Genomic DNA, 26,723 nt, shown 5'->3' on the forward strand with positions numbered 1-26,723 from the left:
AAATTTGGTCCTTACACCCACTAACACCAGATTCTGCTTCAAATAACAGAAAAACACCTGGGTTTGGGTAACCAACAGTGGCTTTGGTAAGATAGAACATTATTTCTCTTTCTTGTAAGCATCCAGAAGCAGGCAGCTCAAGGCTGGTGTAATCGCTCTGCTCCATGAAATCCTCAGGTCAGGGACCTGAGCCATGGCTCCGTAATCCCTCAGGGTCCAAAGTGGTGGCTAAATATCCTGTCACCAGGGTGCCTGGGTGGCTCAGTGGGTTAAAGCCTCTGCTTTCGGCTCAGATCATGATCTCAGGGTCCTGGGATCGAGCCCTGCATCGGGCTCTCTGCTCTGCATGGAGCCTGCTTCCCTTCCTCTCTCTCTGCCTGCCTCTCTGCCTACTTGTGATCTCTGTCTGTCAAATAAATAAATAAAATCTTTAGGAAAAAAAAATAAATATCCTGTCACCAATCTCTGCTCACGTCCTCTTCTAATCCTTTTACTTGAAACTTCTGGTAACATTCACATTTGTGATTTCACCTTGCTGATGATTCTGGATCGGTAGCTCTGCCCACCTCTTTCTGTAGACCTTTATGTTAATACATCCAAATGACCATTGGTTGTCTCTCTTGTGATGTCACAGAGACCTCAATTTCAACTTGTTCAAAACCACTTTAAATTATTTCCCCAGCTTCATCCTGTGGTCTCAGTCCCTGTTCCCACACCCCCTTCTCTGAATGGCACCACCCTGCTGCCCAAGACAGAAAACAGCATTTTTCCCTACCCACTCTGTCTCCATCTTACCAGTTTTACCATTCTGCCCTCCAAATATCTCCTGAAACCATCCCATTCTCTCTACCTCATGGCCAATATCTTAGTGCCAGCTTGCATCATTTCTAGTTGCATTGCTATGACTGACTTAAGTCTAGGTTGTCACTTTTTTTTTTTTTAAGATTTTATTTATTTGACAGAAAGAGAGGGAGAGAGAGAGCACAAGTAGGGGGAGGGGTAGAGGGAGAAGCACCCTCCCTGCTGAGTAGAGAGCCTCATGCGGGGCTCAATCCAAGGACCCCAAGATCTTGACCTGAGCCCAGACACTTGAGGGAATGAGCCATCCAGGCGCCCCATTTGTCACTAATTCTTCTAAAACAAGAATTTGATCTAACAAGTCAAGTAACAACTTCCTGGCTTAAGAATCCTTCGTTAGCTCCTTTGTTGGGCTCAACGCTGTAGAAAGCACCTATGGAGCTTTCTAAACAAACAGATGGCTGATTCCACTCCAAATCTGATGAGTAACAATCGTAACTGATGTTTACTTATATGTCAGGCATCTCCCTAAACGCTTTGTTATAATTTTCTCACTTCATCCTCACAACTTCATGAGTTGGTATTACTCTATACCGTGGACACTAGAACACAAGAGATTCAGGACTATGGCTGAAGTGACTGGGCCCGTGCAGTGGAACTGAGCTATGGAGCCGGCTATCTAATTCCAGAGTCCAAGTTCTTAACTGTAAGGTCTTAGAATCTCTGCGTGTGACTGCAACAGGTAGGCTACACTAGAGCTGATGGGTTGTGCTTCATGCTCAATTTGGAAGCTTCGGGCCGACTCAACGCCTGGCCCATAGTTGGCGGCTGGGAACCCGAGCCCGGGGGCCGGCGAGCGTCAGTCGTGCTACCACGCGGGGGCTCCGAGGCGCCCACGTGGGTGGGGGGAGTGCGCCTCCGACAAAGACGCCGCGGCTCCGCGTCAGCACTCGCCCGTCCTCCCCGCCGCGGGGCTTCGCCGGGCGGGCTACTCCTGTCCTGACCACCAGAGGAAGGCGGGGCCGCTCTGCCCCGCGGCAGGAAGTCGGCGCGTAGCTTCCGGCGCGCGGACATGACGCGCGCCCCGTGCTTCCGCGTTGGGAGCCGGCGGCGGATCCCGGGACGCGGAGACCCGGGGTCCCGGCAGCGGGGCGGTCCCCGGGCCCAGGGTGGGGATGCATCGCCGCGGGGTGGGAGCGGGCGCCATCGCTAAGAAGAAGCTTGCCGAGGTGAGGAGAAGAAGGCCGACCTACAGCCATCCCCGACCCGAGAGAGACTGAAAGTCTCGGAGCAGAGCTCTGTACCCTCAAATCGCCCCCCATTAGAATCTGACACGGGCTCTTCGGGTCCCGGGGAACTGACTTTCTTCAGTTTCCGGTTGATTGGAATGTCAGCATTCGCAGATCCACCAGTCCTTTCCCCCGCGTCCCCAAATATGACTACAGACTAGCCGTCTGTTTTACTTCCTCATCCCTCACCCTAAGAAAAACCATTTAAGAGAAACCCTCCTCTTCTCATACTTCATCGGAGGCAGTACAAGTGGGAGTCCCCAGCGCCCACTCTCAACTCACATTGGTCTCTTTGTCTGACAGGCCAAGTATAAGGAGCGAGGCACTGTCTTGGCGGAAGACCAGCTGGCCCAGGTGAGTCGTTTGGAGGGCTCCAGGCAGGAAGGGAGACCCGACTAGGCTAGACAGGACACCTCTGATGTAAACTAGATTGTTTGGATTGAACTAAAAATAGGGTATTTGGCAAATCTCGGTTTCTGGGCTGCTCAGATCTTTTATGGGACTTGCTAATAAGAGTGATAGCTAACATCTTTGAGTCGTTACATGCTTATATCGTCCCAGGCACGTGTCTTTTTTTTTTTTTTTTTTAAACATACACTATCTTGTTCATCCTGACGATCCTACCAGGAGGGAACTCTATTCTTCTCAGTTTAGAATTGAGGACATTCAGGTGATTTATCCAAGATTACATGGGTAGTAGGTGGTAGAGCTGTTTGAATTAGGTCTTTGGGGACTTTCACCTCAAGTGCCTAAGAATAACATGAAAATAGGGCTTAAGCTGTGTGGCCCCTCACCATCACCGTCACATCTAGGTGCGTACCAAAAGTGTGTGTCAGTGATGGGGTGCGGTGCCTGTGATTCCCTTTTCATGCCCTGAGTTCACGAAGTTACTGGGACTGGTAAAGAAGAGGAGGAAACAGTTAAGCAAGGAAATGGATCCTTGTACTGAGGAAAGAGAGTAGACATAGGCTGTGCTCTTCAAAATCTCCCACCTCAGGGGTGCCTGGGTGGCTCAGCTGGTTAAGTGTCTGAGTCTTGGTTTCTGCTCAGGTCATGATCTCATGGTGGTGGGATCAAGCATGGTTGTTGGGCTTCTCGCTCAGCAGGGGGTGTGCTTGAGATTCTCTCTCCTCCTCTCTGTGCCCTTTCCACTTGTGCTCTCTCTCTCCCCCTAAAATAAATAAGTACTTATTTATTTATTTATTTATTTATTTTTAAAGATTTTATTTATTTATTTATTTGACAGAGAGAGAGAGATCACAAGTAGACAGAGAGGCGGGCAGAGCGAGAGAGGGAAGCAGGCTCCCCGCTGAGCAGAGAGCCCGATGTGGGGCTCGATCCCAGGACCCTGAGATCATGACCCGAGCCGAAGGCAGCGGCTCAACCCACTGAGCCACCCAGGCGCCCCTAAGTACTTATTTATTAAAAAAAAAAAAAAAAAGAAAGAAACAAAACCTTCCACTCATAGGGGAGATGACATACAGGAATCAACTGGAAATGGTGATTATGTTTTAGTTTATAAAATGTAGCAAACGAGGAGATGTTGGGCCAGGAGTGATTGCTCTTGGTGGGTGGAACATAGGCCTTGTTAATTAGGGAAAGAGAAGGAATGCTACAAATAAGTCAGAAAATTCCCAAACCATTTGTATTTAGCTTTGGAATATAATCTGGTAGACCCACCCCTCCCTTTAGGATTCTTTATTTGGAGTTGATTCCCAAGAAGGTCCATGACTGAAAGAGTCACCAATCACTGCAAACCTAATTCCTACCAGGCTTCCTTTCTGTCCTGTGTAACCTTTCTGTCAGTGGCTGAAGATTTCTTTCTTTCTGAATACTGAATTCTCTCAATTTTTTTTAAAGATTTTATTTATTTATTTGACACAGAGAGAGAGAGACAGTGAGAGAGGGGACACAAGCAGGGGGAGTGGGAAAGGGAGAAGCAGGCCTCCCGCCGAGCAGGGAGCTCGATGTGGGGTTCGATCCCAAGACCCTGGGGATCATGACCTGAGCTGAAGGCAGACGCTTAACAACTGACCCACCCAGACGCCTCCACATTCTCTCATTTTTAAGACAAAATGGATTCTGGGGTGGACCTTCAATCTAGTAACAGTTTCTCTGGGAAAACAAAAAAGTATCACATTAGATAAAATTGTTAGATGCATCCCGACTTTAGAACAGGAACATGTGGGGTGGGGGGAATGTGTGTTTTATTTTTTATTTTTTTAACTTTAAAATGTTTTATTTTATTTATACTTTAAAGATTTATTTATTAATTTTAGAGATAGAGCGTGCAGGTGGGAAGAGGGAGATGGGGAGAGAGTCTTAACTGGACTCCAAGGTGAGTGCGGAGACAGGTGGGGCTCAGTCTCACGACCCTGAGAGGATGACCTGAGCCAAAACCAAGAGTAGGCCACTTAACCTACTGAGCCACCCAGACACCCCCAAAGATTTTAAAGTAATCTCTATACCCAACTTGGGGCTCAGACAAAACCCTGAGATCAAGAGTTGCGTGCTCTACCACCAACTGAACCAGCCAGGTGCCCCCAAAAATGTGTGTTACAGAATTGAGGAAACATTATGCCATCCCAATCCAGCTGACAACAGAACCACGAAGGAAAGTTAGGGATAAACAGAGGAAACAATAGGGGCGCCTGGGTGGCTCAGTCGGTTGGGTGTCTGACTATTGGTTTTGGCTTTGATCATGATCTCATTGAGCCCCCAGTGCGGCTGCACGCTCAGTGGAGAGTTTGCTTGACGATCTCTCCCTCTGCCCTTCCTCCTGCTCACGTGTGTGCATGTGCGTGTTCTCACTCTCTCAAGTTAAGATACATCAATCTTTTTAAGATTTTATTATTTGAGAGAGAGAAAGAGAGCGCACAAGCTGAGGGAGCAGCTGGCAGAGGGAGAAGCAGGCTCCCAACTGAGCAAGAAAGGGAACAAAAAATAGCGTCATGGCAGGCCTGGAGGAGGTAGGTTATTTCAGCCTTTGCCCTGCCACTGGGCCAGGAACTTACTTTTGGCATCGGGTTATCACTTGACTGGGCTGCCCCTGACCTCCCCCTGGTCCACCTTACAGATGTCGAAGCAGTTGGACATGTTCAAGAGCAACCTGGAGGAATTCGCCAGCAAGCACAAGCAGGAGATCCGGAAGAATCCCGAGTTCCGGGTGCAGTTCCAGGACATGTGCGCCACCATCGGGGTGGACCCACTGGCCTGTAAGGAGCTGTGTGCGGGGCTGCGGTGTTCTCCTGGGGCTCCAGAGGGCCAGCAGCTCTGCCGGCTGTCAGCACTGTGGCTAGGCCATCTTCGAGAAGGGCCTGCAGGGAGAGCAAGAGGCTGTTGTCTCCAGGGAGTGCCCAGCAGGATGGCTGAGTGCGCAGCGTGAGGGGGAAGCCGGAGACGTTGCCTTCGGGCTCGTAGCCAGGGTATGGGCCTTCCCGTGAGTCGTGACCTACAGTGGACTTTTTTCCCTTTATTAAAAAGATAATTGAGTTTTAATGAAAGTAGCATGTCATCCTGGAGTCAGTCAATAGAGGAGAAAAAAGAAAAAGAGAAAGTACGAGTCTCTGGACCCTGTTCTGTAGTTGCAGAGAGAAATATTAACGGTCTGAGGTAGCTTTCTGGGCACCTTCATCCTATTTATAAACTTTTTCTTCTAACATATCGGGTTATGCTGTAATTACTACTCTGTAACCTGCATTTTTCCCCCAGTGAACTGTTGTCTCCGGTGGATTTTTGAAGGCCAGGTCTGTGGATGGTTTCTCTCAGCCTTGTCTAGACCCTATGTCCCGTTGTATTTCACTGTATAATTTGGGAACGGAAGACTCATTTTTTTTTTTAAAGATTTTTTATTTATTTATTCAACAGACAGAGATCACAAGCAGGCAGAGAGGCAGGCAGAGAGAGAGAAGGGAAGGGAAGCAGGCTCCCTGCCGAGCAGAGAGCCCGACTCGGGGCTCAATCCCAGGACCCTGAGATCATGACCCGAACCGAAGGCAGAGGCCCTAACCCACTGAGCCACCCAGGTGTCCCCAGAAGACTCATTTTTATAGTGTTCGGAGCCAGAATTAGCCAAACAGAAAGGCCTTTTAGATTGCCCACCCTTGCCAACTGTCCGAGCTGGTTTTTAGGAGGACTTCCCAAGAGTTCGACTGTCTTGAGGATCCTGAGTAGTAAATGGAGCCCCAGGACTTAGGCTAGGCAGGGAATGCTTCCCACGGGGTAGATATTTTAATCTATCTTGGAAAGAAAAGAAAGGATAGAAACCAACCTATAACCTGGCTTTTTCCTTTCTTTCTTTCAGCTGGAAAAGGATTTTGGTCTGAGATGCTAGGCGTCGGGGATTTCTATTACGAGCTGGGGGTCCAGATTATTGAGGTGTGCCTGGCCTTGAAGCACCGGAATGGAGGTGAGGCTGGCTGAGTCCTGAGCGCTGGGCTTTGGACTTCTCGGAGGGAGAAGACCTTGAAAGATGATCTTTTCCATCCTCCAGACTGCAGGCCAATAAGATCTTGAGAAGCTCTTAGGTCTTCAGAAGCATCTTAGCGGCTTCATGTGGTTGAAAAATGGAACTACCTGAATAATGGTCTCTATTCCCTAGAGAGCTTCGCCCAGCAGGTTCTTAGCCCCTGGTCATTACAGAAAATAATAGGGAGGTAGGAAATAGGCCTTTCCCTCGATACACAACATGTCCAGGTTATGATTTTAAAATTAGTAACTATGTGTCTTGGTGCTCCAGGGTGGGGTGATGCCCACTTTCTCGGCTCCCCAAAATGTGACCTAAAAATGGTCATCCAGTAGGGTCATCTTAATAATTTGTATTTTGGGTTTGGTTTGGTTTGGCTCAGCCACAAAGCTCATCCTCCCCCTGCTTTCCTCCCCGCTCGCACAGGCCTGATAACCCTCGAGGAGCTGCACCAGCAGGTGCTGAAAGGAAGGGGCAAGTTCGCGCAGGACGTCAGCCAGTAGGTCTTGCCTCCCAACCCCTTGGAGTATGGAAGGGTCTTTAAAAATCAGATGGAAATCTTTTCTCTTTACTGCTCACATGTCTAGGCTACTTTCGGGATCGTTTTGTTCCTCTTTATGATCAGAAAACCTGTGTTTTAGAAAACGGGAAATACAGACCTAAAGAACCAAAAACCACCTGTTATTTCTCAGCTGAGATTACAACTATTGACATTTTCGTGTATTTTCTTCTAAGCATTTTTTTATGTGTATGCATGTATTGTTACTATTTTAATATTAATATTGAAGTATTTGTGGTGAAGGAGACTAGCACACACACCGGGAAAGGCTGGGGAACGGAGTCAGAAGGTGGGGTACATGTTGATCTGGTTCAGCAGCCTCCATGCGGGACTTCAGTTTGAGAAAAGGTTAAAAAAAAGGCTGTCAGTATGTGGGCTGAATATAGGGTCTACACATGGTCTTGTGGGTTTTCTTTTTCCCTAATTTGAGTTCAGTTGTTAACCAGAAATCAGATGATCTGGCAGGAGCGGGCCTGAATTTCCCAATGGCGATCAGCAGCTGGGTCGCCGTCTGTAAAATGCATGGGTGGTTTCTGGTTTCCTTTTTACCACAGTCTGCACTGCTCCCTGTCGTCTGTTGCATGGAGCTCCTTCGTTCCCATTCCCTGGTGGGCTCCTGTGGGCGGGTTTTTGCTCCATCCCTGTACCATCTCCCAGGAGTGTCCCAGCGCCGTCTGGTGCCCCTTGGCTCTGCCTTCTTACTGAGGTCACCGACTGTCATGCAGCCGTTTGAGTCTTGTCAGGGGGTCCCGGCTAGGCAGGAGCTGAAACTGCGTCGAGGCTGGGTCTGCTGTGCCAGGGGTCTTTAAGCGGCTTTTTCTCCCCTCAGAGACGACCTGATCAGGGCCATCAAGAAACTGAAGGCGCTGGGCACTGGCTTCGGCATCATCCCCGTGGGTGGCACCTACCTCATTCAGTCCGTCCCGGCTGAGCTCAACATGGACCACACCGTGGTGCTGCAGCTGGCCGAGGTACCGGCTGCCTTCTGGGGGCCGCAGGGGCGGGGGCAGGGCCTGGGCGGGGGGGTACAGTCTGGGAGGGACTTCGGGAGTAGCACAGACTCAGGTCTTCCGCTGAGACTGTCCAGTGGATGCACGACTCAGTCCTGTGCTTATTTAGAAGACATTTATTGAGCAGCTACAGCGCAAAGCACCAGGCCAGGCTGTGGGGGGCAGAACGGCGGGCACCAGAGGTCCTGCTCTCAGGGAGCGTACAGTCTAGTGGAGCAGACAGACATGCAGACAGCGGGCTGGATTTGCTTGGGTAGACCGATTCTCTGAGGTCTTCGGAGTACTACACTCTGAATGGGTTCTTCAAAACAAACGTTTCATCTCGTTTGCCAGTCCCCCGTTCCTCAGCATGCCTTGGCGTATCCCCTCCTTCCCCATTCCTTACCCCGGATTTAGGGAAGACATGTTCAGTTTTCTTAATCCGATAATGGAGAACAAAACTAAAAAAGGAGGGGCTTTTCTTACTGGGGAACGGGTAAGGTGAGGCAGGGAATTGTCACCATTTCTTGTTTTCAGTGAATTATTCTGAATCTTGTCATACTCTGGCGTTCTCGGAGAAAGTCTAAATTAGTATTTTAGTACCAGGGACCCCACTTTTTAAGACCGAGCCTGCCCCCCCGCAACCTGTCACCCTGAAAGTCGCTTCTCTCTCTTTGCTGGGGCTTCTAAATACTCTTTTTCCCTGCTCTTAGGCTTCAAGGGCAGGTCTTCCTCCTGTCTGGGTCGGTCTGTTGTTGCTGGGCAGACGCTGGGTTCTTAGGGAAAGTCCACTGTTAACTGACTCCCTCGTTCCTCCTTCCTTCAGAAAAACGGCTACGTGACTGTCAGTGATATCAAAGCCAGTCTTAAATGGGAGACCGAGCGAGCGCGGCAAGTGCTGGTATGTGAATTCTGGAATGGCCCAGAAGAGACAGGCCCCAGATTGGTGGACAGACAGCACACCGGCAGAAACTTTAGCCTTGCTCTGCTGGCCTCCTGCCTTGAAGGCTGCTGTCACCACAGAGAAGCAAGGCAACCCCCGCATTCCTCTGAAGGTGCCCCTGAGGTCGGACTCAGAGGCAGGCTTCTAACTCCGCATGGCCAGTCACCAGTACCTCCTCTCTCCCCCTACCTGTCGAGCCTGGTCAGACAGCTCATACAGTTTGTACTGGAAGTAACACTGTCAATGCAGAGTGAAGGGAACTGGTACCTACTTAATTACATACCCATAATGGTATACTATTACACTGGGTATTATATAGTTAGTGTTCTCTATATACAGATCTCGTGATGCTAATGAGAGGTTGATGTGAAGGAGTAGCAGGAGAATGTAACCCTGGCTTTTCATACCTTCTTCCTTATCCAGGCAATTAAACTATAGACTTAATTTCTTCTGGAAAGCAGGGTAACATAAACATCTCTTTAATGCTGCTGGGGACAACCGGGCCCATCTTGAGCCTATTTCCGGCTGTAAGAATTGCCAGTCCATTCTAAACTAAGAGAGTCCCTCCATTAACTTGTCCATAAAGGTTCACCCATAAGTTAACAGAAACGTAATTACAACAGTGGTGTCCATTTTGCTTCAGGGAACTGGGATCAGGGATTTGCTTCAGGCCATAGGGCAGACGTCTCTGCAGCCCCACAGTCCTTCTCCAACATCCCACGCTACTTGTCTTTACCCTCCTTCCCAGCAGCACGGGTTAAGTGATTTGGTGGCATCTTTTGCACCTCAGGCAAAGGTCAGGGCCAAACAGAACCTGGCATTCCAGTCTGGTTGTGTAAAGGTGTGAAGGCACTCGTGTAGATTTAGTCTGAAAACCCCACTGATGCCAAAACAGGTCTGGGGGTCGTTTGTCCCCCTTACAGGAACTCCAACTCTTCCTACCTTTCCCCTCCAGGAACACCTGCTGAAGGAAGGGCTGGCCTGGCTGGACCTACAGGCCCCAGGGGAGGCCCACTACTGGCTGCCGGCTCTCTTCACTGACCTCTACTCCCAGGAGATTACAGCGGAGGAGGCCAGAGAAGCCCTCCCCTGACTCTGGCAGTGTGGAAGGAGCCCCAGCAACAGGCAGGAAGAGGAGGGCAGAGCTGCTGGTGTGAATAAAACCTGAATAACTTTTTTTTTTTAAAGAAAAGAGTTTCAAGTTTTTTCTTTCCTCAATACTCTTCACCCATTATTTTATTTTATTTTTTTAAAGTGCCTTCACATTGCATCTTTATTGGAGAAAAACTCATTTATCCAGTAAGGCTAACCTGAGTAGCACAGAGAACAGCGAGCACATACGAAATGACCTGCATGGGTCACCTCCAAGTTCACGGTAGGGATGGGTCTAGAATGAAGGCAGTCTATCTCCTGGCTAGACAGTCTCTTGGCTATTTGTAGTCCTGGGACATAAATTACAGCCCATTAGTTCAAACCTTGTCTTTATAAAAATGTTTATCTCAAGCAAGCAGACCCTAATGGACCAGTAACAGCCACTCGTTCAGTCTCCTCCAGTTTCCTCTGGAGCTTCCAGGTTCTAAAAGACTTGGCTGAGTGTGAAGGAAGTAGAGGTCAAAGTAAATGGTGGTTAGAGGAAAGAAACAATGGAACCTAGGGGAATGGACCAACAGTGGACGTAGTCTAGTCCTTGAGTTTCGTACCAGCTCTCCCTCCTGTGATCACTAGGTCCCTCTCGCCTTAGCGGTGGGAAGGGCCTCATTTACTGAACACCTACCCTGTGCTGTCTTCTAAACACACTTAAATCCGCATGGCCACTTTTCACCGGCTCAGTGAGTAGGTCTCCTGAATTAACTCACCGGGTGCAGGCCACCAGCTTAAAAGGCAAAGTGAGGAGCCAGAGCCTAAGTGCACTGGCATGCATGCCTTCGCCTTCCCGCATCGTGGCTTTGCCTGGCATCGGCTGGCCGTGTCCCATGGAATGTCTTCCTAGCCACGGGGTCAGCCAAGAGGGAAAGCCTCTGTGCCAGAAAGCTAGAGCCCTTCTATAGCAAGTAGAGAAGGAAGGTGGCTGCATGAGTCTTCGTGCAGAATTCCTAAGAGCTGGTTTCATACCAGATACCCGAAAATCAAGTGAGATCTGGATTATCCAGAACTTAAGATGCCTTTTCCTTACCCAGGGATACAGTCTAGATCTGCCTGTCCTTGGAGGACATACTCCCTTCCCAGTTTATGAAGGAGCTCCTTGGAAGCAACTGAGGCCAAGATGGCATTCCTCTCCTTGATGGCCAGACGTGGTCTCAGAAAAGGCCCTGCTACTTCTGGTTGGCGGGAGACTCATCCCCGGCAGCCCTGCTTCCACCCACGCCCTGTAACCGGAGTTTCCAGCCTCCAGACAATGCATCGAGCACTTTCTCCCTGGCAGTTTCAGACCTGGGTGAGAGGTGTGGTTGTTGGAGGATCCCAGTCTCCCTTGACACACACCCTCCCACACCCACAGGCGCTTCCTCCTTCTGCCAAAACAAACTTTATTGCACCAAAAAGAAAAAAAAAACTTCATTTATGTACAGTCAGATATAAAGACATCTCTTTTGACTCCTGTGCATATATTTCCTCAACTCAAGATTAGGGCATAAAAGTCAGGCTGGTATGCCAGACATGCTCTGCCCACGGCAGGGCCAAGGAGAGGATTGTCACTTGAAAGTGGGAACACTTAAATGGATGACAGACAACCACTGGACCAACAGACCAAGGGCATTCTGCTGAGCCCTGTACTTGCTCTGGGAATGGAAGAGGGAAATTGGCAGCAGGGTCCCTCTTTAAGTCTCCTTGTTAAGAGACCCAGCCTTAGGTATCCGAGATAAACTTCCGTTCCCCAAGCCCACTTCCTGTCCAGTTTCTTTGCTTCCTGCCCTCCCAAGTTGGACATTCTCCTTCGTGCCCAACCCCTTCCGAACTCCCCGGAAGTCCCATGACCCGCAGGCAGAAGCCTCCACAGCAGCGGGCAGGGCAGGCCCAAGTCATCCTCTCCCGTACACGCGGCTGGATACTGACTGAGGCCCTGCGTCACACGGATCACCAACACCCCACTGGGAGCCCTAACAGTAAGAATCTGCAAAGTATGGGGAGAACACACCAAAAAGGGGAAGGCTGGAGTTCCTCAGTGCCCAGTACCACAGGGCGCCTAACACACAGTCTTCTGAGCCAACCAGCTAAAGGATCACTGCAGCTAGATACAGACGGAGAAGCAACATAGCCAGGCAAACAGCCATCAGAGCCAGTGACAGAGCAGCTGGGAAGGACGGGAGGCGGAGAGGCAAGAGAAGCAGCGGGGCCCAGAGTCCCAGCCCCAGCCCCTCTGCCATTGGCAACCCTTGCTCCCCACAAGTCCCTGGGCATTGAAGTGGGAGGGAGGTTGGTGGGGGGTAACTAGAGGCCAGGGTGAAAATACACAAGGACAGCCAAACAGAACACAAGAGGACTAGCATCAGTCTCCCCACTGCACCCCACCCCCAGGGGAAATACCCTCATCATGGCTAGCATTTAGGAACATCTGTAAAAGACTATTTTATGTAGTGGCTCTCGTACCCCACACACAGCAGCTGGCTGCGTTGGGAACTTTTCAAATCAGTGATTGCGGGAACAAAATCAGCTTCTCATGGTGCCTGTGCAGGCCCTACCAGGACCTCGGTTCCATCCCAGTCACATTTACCTTCTGTCTTAAATCTGGAAATGGGTGAGGGAATGGGGGGGTGGGGTGGGCAGAGGAGAAAGGTGCTCAGGTGCTAGGTAAAGCTCACTGATCAGCAGCCTAGACTCCACCACTGTTCCTTCTCTTTGGTCTGTCTAGAACAGTGACTATAAATTAGGAAAAACAAAATTATGCTGGCCCATGGAAGTACTGGGAGAAGAGAGGCAGGGAGGAAAAGGGCATCGGGAAGCCCTGCTTCAAGACTGCAGACAGACAGACAACCACCCAGACTGCTTAAGTGTCACAGACAGCCCCCCACCCAAAGCTCCCTTCCAGATATCCCCCTCAATCATGTGGGCACGCTCCCTCTTGGAATTACAGTTTCTGTCTCCCGCCTCCCCCTGAGGAGCTGGCCCCGCGGAGAGGTGTGTCGGCCGCTTGTGTTTGCCAGAGGCCCTCACCCTGGGTGCTCCTGCGTCGGTACCTTGGCCCCTGCTATGGGATGAACACAGCCCCGGATGCTCGAGAGCCAGGGAGATCAGGTCAGGAATAGCCTCCCCACTCCCACACCCTGGGATCCGAGCTGGCTTGGTTCTTGCCATCTTGCAGGATGACGTCACGTTTGGAGGGAGATACACAGTGCCTCTCCATCCCTGGGGTGGGGGGGAAGGGACGTTGCTGGGACCCTTGAGTGGGGGGAGGGGAGAAGGGAGCAGGGTCTAAACCCTCAGGCTCCCGTGCAGGTCTGTCTCTGTCCCAGACGAACTGCTATCAGAGTCCATTTCGGCGTTCTCATTATGGAGCCTCTCCAGCACTTTCTGACGAATCAGTCCCAGGCGCATCAAGAGGGACTGGTAGTCAAAGTGGCCACGCTTCTCTCCAAAAGGGTCCTGTGGGGGAAAGGAGACAAGCAGGATGGAAGATTCGAGTCTGGGGGGCTCACCCTAGAAAGAGTAGCTTTGGGCCCATGTTGGACGCATGGTCAACTTCCGAGTCACGGGCGTAGAGGGTAGAGTGCTCAATCCCAACAGCAAACAGCACGCCCTCTATTTAGAAATATTACAGCACACTAACTGCCACCCAGACAGGTCTGGCCTGGGACAACATTCAAATGTTTTTGTTCCCTGAAAGCAAGCCACTAGGCAGAAGAGGGTCACAGTAAAGGGGAGACAGGCAAGAAACAGAAATTCAAGACCAGAACTGTGACCAATACGTGTGCCTGGGTTTGCAATTAACTTCGTAAAAACCATACAAAGGGAAGTATCATCCTTCTTTCCCTATAATTCAAAAGGGGGAATCTGCTTTTCCAACATCATAGGCAAGTCTGGAACTCAGGAGTTCAGACTTCCAGATAAGCACCCGTCCACTCTTCCGGAAAGCCCTGTCAACACCTCCCTGTCCACTTTGTAGGCATCACTCCAGGGCTGCCCAGCCTTGATCTCAGTCCCTGTCATTCTACACTGAACATCTCCAAAAGTTTTCTAGAAAGGGGTTAAGTGTCCTTAAAATCTCAAAAATAACCAGGGTGGGAGTGGAGAGTCTAAACACAAGGAACGTAAATGCTACACAGAGAATATGGCAGCGAAGTAGTGCAGGGCCAGGGTTTAGACAAGTGGAGACTTCTTGAGTCACAAAAAGGTACATGATTTTTCCCTCCCACATACACTCCTTCCACACTTCTGCCCACAAGTCACCCTCACGATTGGGGACCAGTGAACAGAAGTCACAGTCACTGTGACTATAGCCCACACTTTCTGCTTCTCAAGGTTATGTTCCCCACAGGCTGAACTCCACACTTACTCTGGAGCCGTCATTTTTCAAATCTTCGTTTTTTCATCCTTGGCTCCATTTCCACCCACTTCCCTCCTCCCCAGACGCTGCTCTTCCCTTTCCTTCTCTCATCACAAGTTATTTTTCCTCCACAGAGTGAATACTGGAAATGCTTTTGAATACCAGCAATGAGACTTCCTGATGGGGAACGAAGCATGGAAGGCATCACCTACAATGGACTCTGAAAAAGGGGTCGGGAACGAGTTAATGCTGATCTGGCCTTGCCCTTTAAGGTTTTTTTGTTTTGTATTTTATTTATTTATTTTTTTAAAGTAATCTCTACACCCAACATGGGACTCAAATTTCCAACCCTGGGATCAACAGTCACATGCTTTCCAGACGGAGCCAGCCAGGCGCCCCTGCCCTTTGAGTTTTAAACCGGGCAGGTGGCTGGGAAAGCCTTGAAGGAAAAGACAGGGCAACTACCATTTCTGAGCAGCAGCTGAGGAAGGAAGACATTTACTCCTACTGCTGTTGGTGCAGGCTGGGTGGGGGAAGCAGCTCAGGAAGAGCTAGAGAGAACTTTAAGTGGCCTCAGTCATTCATCTAAGTCAGCACGAATCTAAGCAAGACCACAGGTAAATGATCCAAAAGACAAAAGAACTGGTCCTTCAGGACAGGGGGAGTCTCACCCTCTTACCAACCAGGTCTTTTAACTTTGAGCGTGTTTACCATTTGGTTTCATAAGAATCTTTTCTTCTTCTTCTTTTTTTTTTTTTAAAGTAGGCTCCATGCCCAACATGGGGCTCGAACTCACGACCTTGAGATCAAGAGTCACACGCTCTACCAACTGAGCCAGCCAGATGCCCCAAGAATCTCCTCTTTAGAGGACGCTTAAATCCTGCATTCCAACTGGAAGTGGAAGCACATTTCTCCAATGGAGTCCAGAAGTAAACTAACGCTTACTGTCTTCGTAACAAACAGGAGTCTTTCAACATGTCAGAGCACATACTCAACATTTCCCTAGCCTCAATCTCTGAGCACCCCTCTGAGCCAGGGACCAGACTTAGTAGAGAACTTACCCTTATCATCACTAGGAGTCTGAGAGGGCTGAATGTTCATGGTTTGAAAAGACTGTTAAGAAGGGGAGGCATTCCAGGTTAGAAAGCAGGATGGTTCAGACTCTACCCATGAGCATCTAGTTTACAGCAAGACTGACAGGCAACTCCACAGGAATTAGGCAAGGCGGTCTCCTCCCTGGGTCACAGCAACTTAAGTGACAAGTTCCTTTTGGCTCTGACTTCTCTGAGAGCTGCAGATGCTATCCTTGGGGAGGGATTTTATGGGGTCTGCTGTGCGGCCTCTGGAGTCGGTGGCAGGGGCTGCGTTACCTGCATAGTCTGGCCTTGAAGGTGCAGGCGATCTTTGCAAGCCACCTCATAGAAGTCGTAATACTCCAGGAAGGACTTCTCCATCACCCCTCTGGAAAACAAGCAGAGAAGCCTGAGCTAGGAGCGTGGTGGGGAAGGGATCATCCCTTCACCATCTAACCTTACTGCCAATTAGAGTTCCCAAGCCCAGATTTGGCATCTCACAAAGACCTTCCTTTAAAAAAAAAAAAAAGATTTCAGAGAGAGAAAGAGAGAGAGAACATGAGGGCCAGAGGGAGACAGGATCTCAAGCAGACTCTATGCTGAGTGCAGAGCCCGACGCAAGGCTCGATCTTACGACCTAAGCTGAAAGCAAGAGTCAGACGCTCTACTGACTGGGCCACTCAGGCGCCCCCTCACAAAGATCTTTCAATGGAAAATGGAGAAAGAAAGCTGACAACCCAAGACTGAGTGCTCTTATACCTCAGGGATTATTAAAGGAGGGTGACTGTTAATATTGATCATTTGAATCCCAACTTCAACTCATGCCTCAATCTTGTGTTTCCCATAGGCCATCCCTTATCCTAGCCCTTACTCAAAGTTCTTCCAGAAGTTTGTTTCAGTAACTCTGACCTTGTTCATCTAGTTTGAACATTTAAAAGTGAACTCCAACACTGAGAAATGGATTCATTATGAAGGGCTCTACACCTCATTTGGTTGTAGAACAAGTAAGGCTCTTCACTAAGTCCAGGCCCTCAGCAAACTGGAGGCTATGGGCTATGTCGTTCCCATTGGTCTTGGCACTGTCCTAGAACAGAGCAGCTTGCTGAACTTTCTCCTGAGCGACCCTTAGCCAGTACTCTTTGAAAATGGGAACCAAAGCTTTTGTTTTTCTTTATCTCCCCTGGTGCCCAATAGTGGATTTTGCCCCAAAGGTTCTCAGAGCTAAGCCTCCCAATAGCAATACCAAAGTGCCAAGTGGGCGCTCTTGGCACACACCTACCGTAAGGGCTCAGGGCAGGGACACTTTCCTTCCATCATGTCACAGACTGCCACTCTGATGGTCTCATGCCGGATACATTCATTGTAATTTTTGCTGTCTCCCGGATGTCTCTCCTGTAACGTAACAGACACCAGAGTGCCCAAGTACAAAATTTAGGCAAAGAGAAAAGTCAACAGGAGGAGACGTTGGGAATAACGTGGGGTGCGTGACCCAAGTAAACAAACCTAGAAGATACCTTTCTGACTACGGCAGATCCATGAAGAGCAACTGAGTTTCTCTTTCTGAGATCATTCACCTCCCCCCATGTGTGCCCACACCCAGCCTCTGTTATAGGTCACCCGGCCTGTAGGCAGCAAACTAGACCCATCAGATTCTAAGGCTGAAATGAGAGGCCTCTGAGGTAAAGACTGGATGGGAAAGAACCAAATGTTAAGAATGGTGGTGGGACCAAAGGGTAAACATGACATTAAGAGTTTCAGTAAAAAACCCTATAAACATCTGGATGCTTCCCAGCTAACTCCTTTTTATGTCTGCAGGGTTACACCATCACTGAAATCAACTACTATGAATCTACTAGAAGTAGAACCTGAAGTTTCCAAAAGAAAACTCCAATACTGACTGAGAAAGCCGATATGAATGTGTGGGTAGAGACGGAAGGGAGCAGAGTCTCCCGTCCTTTTAACTCCTCCTCTACTCTGTAATGGTCCCCCTACCACCAACCTGGCAACCAGAACCTTGGCCTCTGATTAAAACACATCATGAGCAGGAAAGACATATATACCCTCACTCTCCTACCATGGTTTCCAAAATGCACCACAGCAGGCTCACAGGGGTGCCATGGGATACGTTCAACTTTTTTAGGAAAACCATAGTATTCACCACCTGTCAGTCAGCAAGCCAACTACTAGCTTGAGCTCAGTGGGTCAGGTCGGACATGAAACTGCAGTATATTCCTTTCGATGACACGTGATGTTTGTGAAGCTGGACTGTCAATCACTACTTTGGTAAACAGCAAGCAACATATGAAAACAGTGGGGAAGAGAAATGAGAGTGGTGATCCGATCAGATTCCAAGGAAGTTGTGTGGTGCCCAACAAGTGTACCCTTCCTGACATTAAGCCATTTCAGTTATTTAAGAAAGAAGTGAGTTGTCCGGATGTTAACCACTGAAGAAACGAACAGCTGGCCACTTCCTTCTGCCTGGGGGGCTGTGAAAAAGGCACCCAGGGACCCGCGGCTGTGGACCAGTAAGGTTTGGGAGAATAAAAGTCACAGTTCCTGAATTTCCAAACAAAGGAGAGACCTTCCAATCAGCTCCTTGGTTGGCCAATGAGGCCCTTTTCCATTTCTACCTAATCCTATAATCAAATACACTATTTGTTTGGAAAGGAGATTTTGGGAATAACTTCTGTTCCCTCTTAAAAGGTATTTCCTATTGTTCAGGTCTATAAATGAACCGTCAATGTTAGCATTACCTCAAATATTTTAAAAATTAGTTAAACTGTTTTAGTCACCCAGATAGAATTATTATCTTTGGGGATTATGATTGGAACTCTTTCCCTGTACTTCTGAGTAATCCTGGAAGGCATTCTGGAACAATGGAAAAACTCTTGGCTCCAGGGCAAATATTGGGTTCTACCATTATCTGTGTATCTTTGTGAAAGCTATTAACCTGTCCGTGTCAGCAATATCTCATCTGAAAATGGGGATAACATTTACCCCGAGTGAGTATTCTCTGCAACCAAAGGGGGGCTCAAACTCACGACCCCAAGGTCAAGAGCTACCTGCTCTTCTGACTGAAATGGCCAGGCGCCCCTACCCCAAGTTAGTGTAAAAGTTAAATGAGATAATACATATACAAAAATTTGGCAGCAGCTGGCACATAGCATACCCCTGGAAAACGCAACTTTCCTCTCCCTTCTCTTTGGCAGCGCTGACTGCAATGTTCTTGCCCCACTAGCTCCTCTGGCTCTTCAGGTAACAGGATTCTGTAACTCCGGAAAAACACCCAGCTGAACAGGAGTCACTCTAGGAAGTACCTTCTTTGGGAGAATGGGCACACAGAACCCACCGGTTGCAACAGCCCCCAAAAGCAGGCTTAGAATTAATTTCCAGAGGACTCCACTGATTCCCACCTTGTAGATTAACCCAAGTCAAATGGAAATAACCAAACAGTATTGTAAGTTACAAGGAAAAAAAAAAACATTTTTAAGGAGCACACATACCAGCTCCTTTTTTCTCCTATGGTGACATTAAACAAACAAACAAACAAACAAACAAACATGACCCTTAAGCACACCTCTCAGAGCTCTTCAAATTCAGTATTCCATTTCCCAGCTGCCCCCTCCCCCCACCGCCTTACCTGCTCAAAGCCAGGCTCATTGTGATAGGGGTTCTCAGTCATTAGGGACTGGATGGAGATGAGCACGGAGGAGATGCTCTGGGCTGGGCTCCAGGCGGGGCCAGTCCACGTACTGCAAAACACAGCAGACGGAGGGAAGAGGGTGAGGCCGAGAGCGATGGTGAAGGCCGCCACAGAAACTAGTGCACCAGCACCCTGGGGCCCGGCAGCACCCGTGTCAGTGAGTCAAACCAAACGTTCTCTTTCACTATTAATGCTCTGGAATTCCCCAGCCTGTCTCACCCTCATTCACCAGAAATCAGTCAACTGCCTAATCCTCTTATCAAGTGGGACAAAAGAAAAGAGGGTAAAGCAAGCCCTATAACTCTGAAGTGATTTTCATCCGCCTAGGAAAGAAACAGCAGCCAGGGAAGGTTCCAATCATCAAAATGGAAGAGAAAAGGTATGAAAACAGCACCAAACTCAGCCTAAGTGTTAACCTCTGTAAATCTGGAAGGTGGTGAAGGAGTTAGTGAGGAGACAGAAGCTGAGCACAGAGGGGCAGGGGGCCTGAATACAGCCAACTGATTCAAGGCCATGTAGCAGGGCTGATGATCAGGGATCCTGCCCTGTATCCAGCCCCCAGAGTGTCAGACTCTCTGAAGACTACAGGACTCTGCCAAAGGACAGGAAGGGAGTAGGGTCAGACCCAAGGAGGGTCTGAAATAATATATGGAAGCCATCCCGAATAAAAGAAAAGCACCAGAATTGCTCCTGTCTTCCATCGACCTGACCAGATCCTGGGAGGAGGAGCGTGACTTGGACAATAATGACATTTCTTTTTAGCTCAATTCATTGAAGAGGTGGCACCTGATCTGGAAGCTGAACACAACCTAAGCCAGGACTGGCTTGCTCAAGTTCACTGGCCAATTCCCTTTCCCAGCTACTCTCGAGGAAAGCCCAGTTAAGCAAGCTCATCATCATCGTCATCATCAAGGCTCGCTCTTCCGAGCCTCTCAGCCTGCTCCCCTCAGCTCTACTCCTCCAGGAAAGCCAGACCCTGCGTTAAGACTTCCACTAAGACTTTACCTATTTGAGAGGCAAGTCAACAGGGTAAATTTTCATTACATTTCTTTCGTCAGTAAGGCAGTCCCAATCTTTTTTTCTACGTAGGGAGGAAAGGACTGAGGCTGACAGAGAGAACAGTCGACTAAGAACACATGGGAATTTTCTACCCTGTGATTCCTTGTGGTCAAGATTCAACTTCAGGGTAGCTTCTCCTTTTCCACCCAACACACTTTGGCCACTTGTTCCCCACCATCTTACTTCCCCTGGTTCCACTGTGAGCTGAGGTTCATTCAGAATCGTTTCCTACTGGCCTAATGGGGAACCTAGAACAAAAACCCTGTCTCGCACAGATGTCATACAGAAACAACCACCGAGTACCCTCACCGCCGTGGGCTATGTATACCCCTGTCCTACTCGCAGAGACAGATACCCTAACAACATAAAGGACCTCTTGAAGGACAACTTCCTGTGAAGGACTTCCTCACTGTCACCATCACAGAACATACCCCTGGATCAGAGAGATTAAAAAAATCAATAAAAGAAGCTGCGCCTCAGGTTGGGTCAGCTGTCTTCCCCCTCCCCCACCCCTCCCCCACGACCCCACACTTGGGAAACACACTAGACAAGAAAGAAAACCGCACCCCCTGTTCGGGCGACTTTCCCAACTTCACCCTGCACTTGTTCTCTGCCCCAGGGGAAACTCAGATCACACGAGCAAGACAGATCCAGAAAACATCAGCAGACGGTTCCATTCTGAATTTGTAACCCCCCTAGGCAATTAAAAGGGAACCAATGAGAACTGCATGAAGCAAAAATCTCAGCAGCGCCCAGAAAACAAAATGTACTTGAAACTCGTGTTTCTCATCTGATGTGATTTCCAACCTTAGACATTTTTCATTCAGTTGTTAGAATATCATATCATCCTCATCACCACCACCGCCTCCAAAGCCACTCATTGAGAGACTCAGAAACAAGACACCCACAATCATACATGGTACAGATCTGCAGCCTTTCTCAACCCGTTCGGGAGAGAATCAAGCTCCGATGCCCTGAGGAAGTGGTTCTCAAGCTGGAGCGGTGCCTGAATCACCCGGAGGGCTTGGAGGACACAGACTGCGGGGCCCAACCCCTGGAGTTTCTGACATAGGAGGCCTGGGGTGGAACCCGAGAGTCCGCAGGGCTGCAAGCGCCTGGGTGCCGGTGCAGCTCGGGGAGAAGCACTTTGCTAAGGCAGCCATCGTAGATCATAAATGAACTTGTCTCTTTGGCGCCTAGAATGATACTCGTCGCGTACCATCCTGGGGAGAATTGAGGCGACAGTCCCTCCAATCATTTTCTGTGTTCTGTGGTTCAGATGAGGAACCCCAGTTGATAAAGGCTGGCCTAGAGCAATTATTTGCTAACAACCAACTTGGCCACTTAGAAGAGTCTCCTCTTACCCTAGAATACTCAAGCAGACTTTCCCATTGCGGTAGAAGTTGGGGTTAAACCTCACTGTGTTATTGCCCGTTGTCATCAGTTTGACCCGAGGCGGGTGGATGGGATAGTCGGGCGGACACCGAAACACGAACAGGAAGAAACCCCCTTCATAAGGGGTGTCAAATGGGCCTGTGATCAATGCATGAATCTGCAAAATAAAACCCCATCTCAAAATTGTGAGGTGATGTCCCATCCCAACCCCGCCTGGCTTCCACGTGCTCCCCACACCAGAAGCAGGCCCTTCGACTGGCATCCGTATTCCACGCCCTCACCGTGCAGGAGGAGCAGCCGGGACTCACTCACACTGATACACAGGTTTGAAACTTTAAGAAACCCCATTCCGGTGGAGTGGCATTTGACTCGGGGGCTACATTCTACAGTTAGAGCCCAAGGTAAAAAGTGAATCCGATCAAGGATCACCCTTGAGTGTCCCTTAAAACTCCCCGACAGCAGGGTTTTTGTTTAGACTTCCCTCATCAGTGCTCTATGTGACAAGTCTAGACGGCACACCACTGCGCACATTAAAATATGCACCTGTAAAATATTATCCTAGCACGTTTAATTTTCAGAAACGAGTATCTATTTTTACCGAGCACATCAGCTTGGATGTGCCTGGGTTAAACACACGTGTGATGCGACCCCACCCTCCACTTATGTGGCTGAAAGGGGAGGTAAGATGAATGGAAAAGAGCCCAGGCATTGGAGGCCACAGCCCCAGGGCCAGTAAGGGCACAGAGCTGAGGGCTGTGATGGAGGCCTAGGGGGGGTCTGCTGCCTCCACAGAGGATCAAACCCACTGTGGAGGATGTGGCTCAGGCCATACCCAACTTGTGCCAAAGATGGAAAAGAAAAACGGGGAAACTCAGGGTCCATTTGGAGCCCTTCAACCATCCTCAGAAATTTCCCCAATACTGTTGGTTAATTTAAAAAGAAAACAGATCGGTAGCATTTAGAACGGAATGCTAAACTCTTTTCCTCCAGCCATGATTACTGAACAAGCTTTCCCTTCCTGAAAGGAGGAAAACCTGAACAAACTCTGTTATATTTCTTCTCCTACAAAGTCTGCTAGGCACTTGAGGTCTGCTCAGAATTTAAACAGTAAGACGAAAAAAGACCTGCAATGCAATGCCTCAGGCCCTACTTTGCCCTGGTGGCTCCCCGGATTATCTTCTAGCCCTCAGTCATTTGGAATAGCAAGCTCAAATGGCATCAATAGGACATCAATTCTGGGACCCCGGGGAACTAGCATATTAACACTGATACTTGACTGAGGACAAGATGTCCCAGGAAAAACATTTCCAATCACATAAAAAGAAGAAAAATCAATTTACAGGGAAACCTATTTGAAACAAAATAGAAATACCAACAACACAATGTCTGAACTTTTACTGTAAGAAATCTGAAACTATAGAGAGGTTTCATTTAAACAATACTAGATTTAGGAAATCTGATTTCTTCCCAACGTCAGTTTAAGTGAAGGTAGAGCGTTTAAAAGAGGGTAGAGCGCTCAATGACAGAGAGGCCTGAGTATCTAAGTCAGGGGAATTTCAGCCTCTCTGTGTTTGTGTGTTGAGGACAAGACAGGAATGGTCTCTGGGGTGGAAAGGATATTCAAAAGCAACCAGTGAGGACAGGAGCCTGCACAAGCCCATTTGAGTATAAACTCTGTTCATTCAGGTCTGCCCCATCCCCAATCTTCTGTGCATGTGATTTACAGCATCATACTGAAGAGACAAGAGTGACAGGATGGGGGAAGAATTGGGTAATAAAATGAATGACTATGCCATCTATCAGCCCAACTGGTGCATTTCTGAGAGTGAAAGAGTGCCCTAATAATAGTTAAGCTGGGACAAGTGGCATAAACAGGGATTTTCCAAGTCAACCAGACCTACTGGCACCTGAGTAAAAGACACCTGTTCAAGGCCCTGCTCCACCTCACTGTGTGACCTTGGGAAAGCCACTTATTCTCTTGGGATCTTGATTTATTCATTTATGTAGTCAGAGATGTGAGCTGGATAATCTTTTAGGCTCTTCCAACTTTCTGGGCCCAGCTTCCCAATAGCCCCCAACCCCCTCCAAGTTACATACCTTAGTCATGTCAACAGTATCAGGTACGACGAACATTCCTGGAGGAGGCTCCTTATAAATGGACATGATATCCCTGTATAACACCAAGAGGAGGTGGGGAAGGGAGTGAGGGAGAGGAGGAAAAAGGGGAATCCCTTGAGCAGGACAGCTGGTGGCACCTCAATGAGGCCAGGGTTTGAGAAAGTGGTGCTTGGTACCACAAATGTGTGCACTGTCTTGTTGGCTGAGAAATCTCAGCTGAGTACTTGTCAGGCAAGCAGAGAGCAAATTATTATCAAAAGGGCATTGTTTCCTCAGGGGGAGGGGGGAAAAATCAGAGATCCCAATGGCATCAGATGTCACCCTGGAAAAGCCACATCCCATTTACTCTCTCTTCCTCCCACAGGGCAATTCATTCACTCCCCACCTCTGAGACTCCCAGGTACTACGACTGAATGCTAAACGAAGACCGTTCAGTAACTGGGAAAACATAATCAACTCCACCAAAAAAGCGAATCCCGTAGACAGTCGACCGTTGTTGGCACGGGGATTCTATGAAACAAGTGAGCTAGCAAGGAGCAATCATGGTCTTCCTGCCCAAGGTACCAACAGGGTAGAGATCTCTTCAGACTGCAGAGGGTACCCTCTGAAATTGCTGGGTCTCACATCTGAAAGATGACATGCATTGGCTACTACAGAGAGAGGATCTGTAGGTTGTCGTGCACAATCTAGAATGCATCCGTTCTGAGCGCGGGTCTAAAGGACATTCTAGGTGGGAAGAGGCTTGGTAGGGTTCACAGAGATGTAAAGTGCAAACAAGTGAGAGAGCAGAGGAAAGAAGTATTGGCAGAACTCAAAGGTAAAAGTCAGGACTGGCAGACTGAAGGGGATGGAGGACAGGAGTAGAAGGGAGTGCTGAGGTTCTGAAGTTAGAGGTGGCGACCCTGTTGGACCCTAATAGAGCTGGTATCTGCGTCAGGCACTGGGCCAGGTACTTTACACACGATGTCCTGTTTAATCATTATTACAATGTTGAAAGGTAGGTAGAGACAGCTGAAGGGACTTGGAACATGGGGGGGGCGGGCGGTGAGATTACCTAGATGAGTATGGCTGCAGTGGAGGGGCACAGGGAAAGGTAGAGACTAGTCATCAGGAAACAGGTTTCAGGATTAATAGCGGCCAAAAAGAATTACTTTTTCCCTATGCAATAGGTACTACGATAAGCGTTTTTGCAGAAACATTATCTATTAAATGATAAGATCTAAAATCAGTCACCCAAGAAATAAGCACAGAAAGGACTTGGGCCTTTGTTCCTATAACTGAATTAGGTATATTTGCTTCAGAAAAGTAAACCAGACGATGGAGAGGAAAAAATACAAGAAACTCTTGAGTGGGATAATACAAGCCAGAGTGAGACTAGGGGAGAAAGCCTGCATTCCCGGAACAGGTGTAAGAGTGGTGAGCTTTAGGGTTCTGGAGAAGTGGTTCAAGGGGAGATTGCGGGTATGTGAGGGAAACGATCTAGACTTGGGGAGACGGTTTGAGGAGATGGGGAATAAAAAGAAAGGTTGGTCTCGACTGTGAAGCCACGAAAACCAAGCTCTACGTGTGTTACAAACCGGGCTCCGGAGGCGACGACGCGGGGCTGGGGTGGGGGGGCAATGGGTGGGGCCTCCGGGCAGCATCTAGCAGGGCTCGGGTGGGGAAGGGGGGAGAGAGGCGGCGGGGAAGGGGGGAGAGAGGCGGCGCGGAAGGCGGGAGGGGGTGTTGCTGAAGCGCGAAAGGGTCGGGTTTCGGGCGGGAGGTATGGGGGAGGGTGTCCGGCACCGAGACGGAGGGCTCAAGGGAGGTAGCCGAGGGGCGGGGTCGGACTTGGGCACGCGAGGAGGGCTTTGGTGCGTGTGGAGCTGCGGGCGGGGGGAGAGGGGACTTGGATCGCGACGCTTCGGGCTGGCAAGACGTGGGCCTTGGAGCTGGGCCGCCGCGAGGGAAGCGCGGAGGCAGCGGGCGGGGGGGGATGTAGTGGGAAAGGGGGGGCGGGGAAGGTCGAGCCCCGGAGCTCGGGGCTGGGGGAGGAAAAACCCCGGCTCACCGCTTGATCCGAAGTAGACACTGCGGCGCGGTTCGTTCGCCGTCCCAGTCGGAGCTGAGTGTGGGGTCCCAGTGGCTAAGCAACGCGGCCCCGTGGGCAGCGGCCGAGGGCGGGAGCCCGGGCAGCGGAGCCAGGCCGCTCCCCGGCCCCCCGGCCCCGCCCGCAGCCGCCGCCGCCGCCCACACATCCGGCAGGAAAGGCGGCCCGAACCCGCTGCCGCTAACGCCAACAACACCGGCGACACCGCTCGCCCCGGGGCCCGCCGCCCCGGCGCCCGCCGTCGCCGTCGCCGTCGCCGCCTCCTCAGTTGGACTCTCCGCCATCGCTGCTTCGCTTCCGGGACTGCTCGGCAGCACGTCCGCCGACCAGAGCGGCCGCTGCTCCCTCCCGCTCCCGCACCACCGAGAGCCGGGCCAGAGTGTCCCCACCCTCCGCTTCCACAGCCCGGGCGGCGCTGGCTCCGCCCACCCCCGCCCGACCAGCGAGAGGCGTTCTGCAAGAGCGTCCACCCACGGTCCTCCAGGGCGACAGGGGGTGGGAACTAGAGCCGGGGACCTGGGCCCGCGTTGGCCCTCGCTTTGCGGGAGGAGGCTCTGAAGCGTGCCGGGTCGCCGAGGTGCGGCTGAGAGCCCAGTGACGTGCAATATTTAATTTTCAAGTGTGGCAGGGAGAGGAAGGAAGGATTGTATCCCCACCCTTAACGAAAGAGACCCTCCTCGGTCATGTCCATGGGCCGGGAGTGGGGATCGAGCTTCCTTGGGGAAGGTTCTGAATAGATGAGTCGACTTGCTCAGGGCTCTTTC

The 26,723-nt window shown here is 49.9% G+C and overlaps 2 protein-coding genes across 4 annotated transcripts; one reads left to right on the top strand and one right to left on the bottom strand.

The window, feature by feature from the left end:
* Nucleotides 1-1,866: 1,866 nt before the first annotated feature.
* On the top strand, nucleotides 1,867-11,578 carry SNF8 (SNF8 subunit of ESCRT-II). The gene is made up of 8 exons (XM_080827201.1): nucleotides 1,867-2,027; nucleotides 2,391-2,441; nucleotides 5,164-5,302; nucleotides 6,391-6,495; nucleotides 6,979-7,051; nucleotides 7,941-8,082; nucleotides 8,927-9,001; nucleotides 9,999-11,578. Exons 1-8 carry the CDS (start codon nucleotides 1,974-1,976, stop codon nucleotides 10,134-10,136), a joined length of 777 nt encoding a protein of 258 aa, XP_080683327.1. The 5' UTR covers nucleotides 1,867-1,973; the 3' UTR covers nucleotides 10,137-11,578.
* UBE2Z (ubiquitin conjugating enzyme E2 Z) lies at nucleotides 11,552-26,321 on the bottom strand. 3 transcript variants are annotated; one of them, XM_080827200.1, is made up of 8 exons: nucleotides 25,921-26,321; nucleotides 23,850-23,922; nucleotides 21,722-21,909; nucleotides 19,236-19,347; nucleotides 16,875-16,987; nucleotides 15,893-15,983; nucleotides 15,584-15,635; nucleotides 11,552-13,621 (listed from the first exon to the last, which is right to left on the bottom strand). In XM_080827200.1, exons 1-8 carry the CDS (start codon nucleotides 26,241-26,243, stop codon nucleotides 13,590-13,592), a joined length of 984 nt encoding a protein of 327 aa, XP_080683326.1. In that variant the 5' UTR covers nucleotides 26,244-26,321; the 3' UTR covers nucleotides 11,552-13,589. The 3 variants fall into 3 exon arrangements, with proteins under 3 accessions (XP_080683326.1, XP_080683324.1, XP_080683325.1); XM_080827198.1 differs by lacking the exon at nucleotides 15,584-15,635; XM_080827199.1 differs by lacking the exon at nucleotides 11,552-13,621 and having other exon boundaries at nucleotides 14,556-15,635.
* Nucleotides 26,322-26,723: the final 402 nt, after the last annotated feature.

Source organism: Martes martes (assembly GCF_963455335.1).
Source record: "Martes martes genome assembly, chromosome: 16".
Taxonomy (NCBI): domain Eukaryota; kingdom Metazoa; phylum Chordata; class Mammalia; order Carnivora; family Mustelidae; genus Martes; species Martes martes.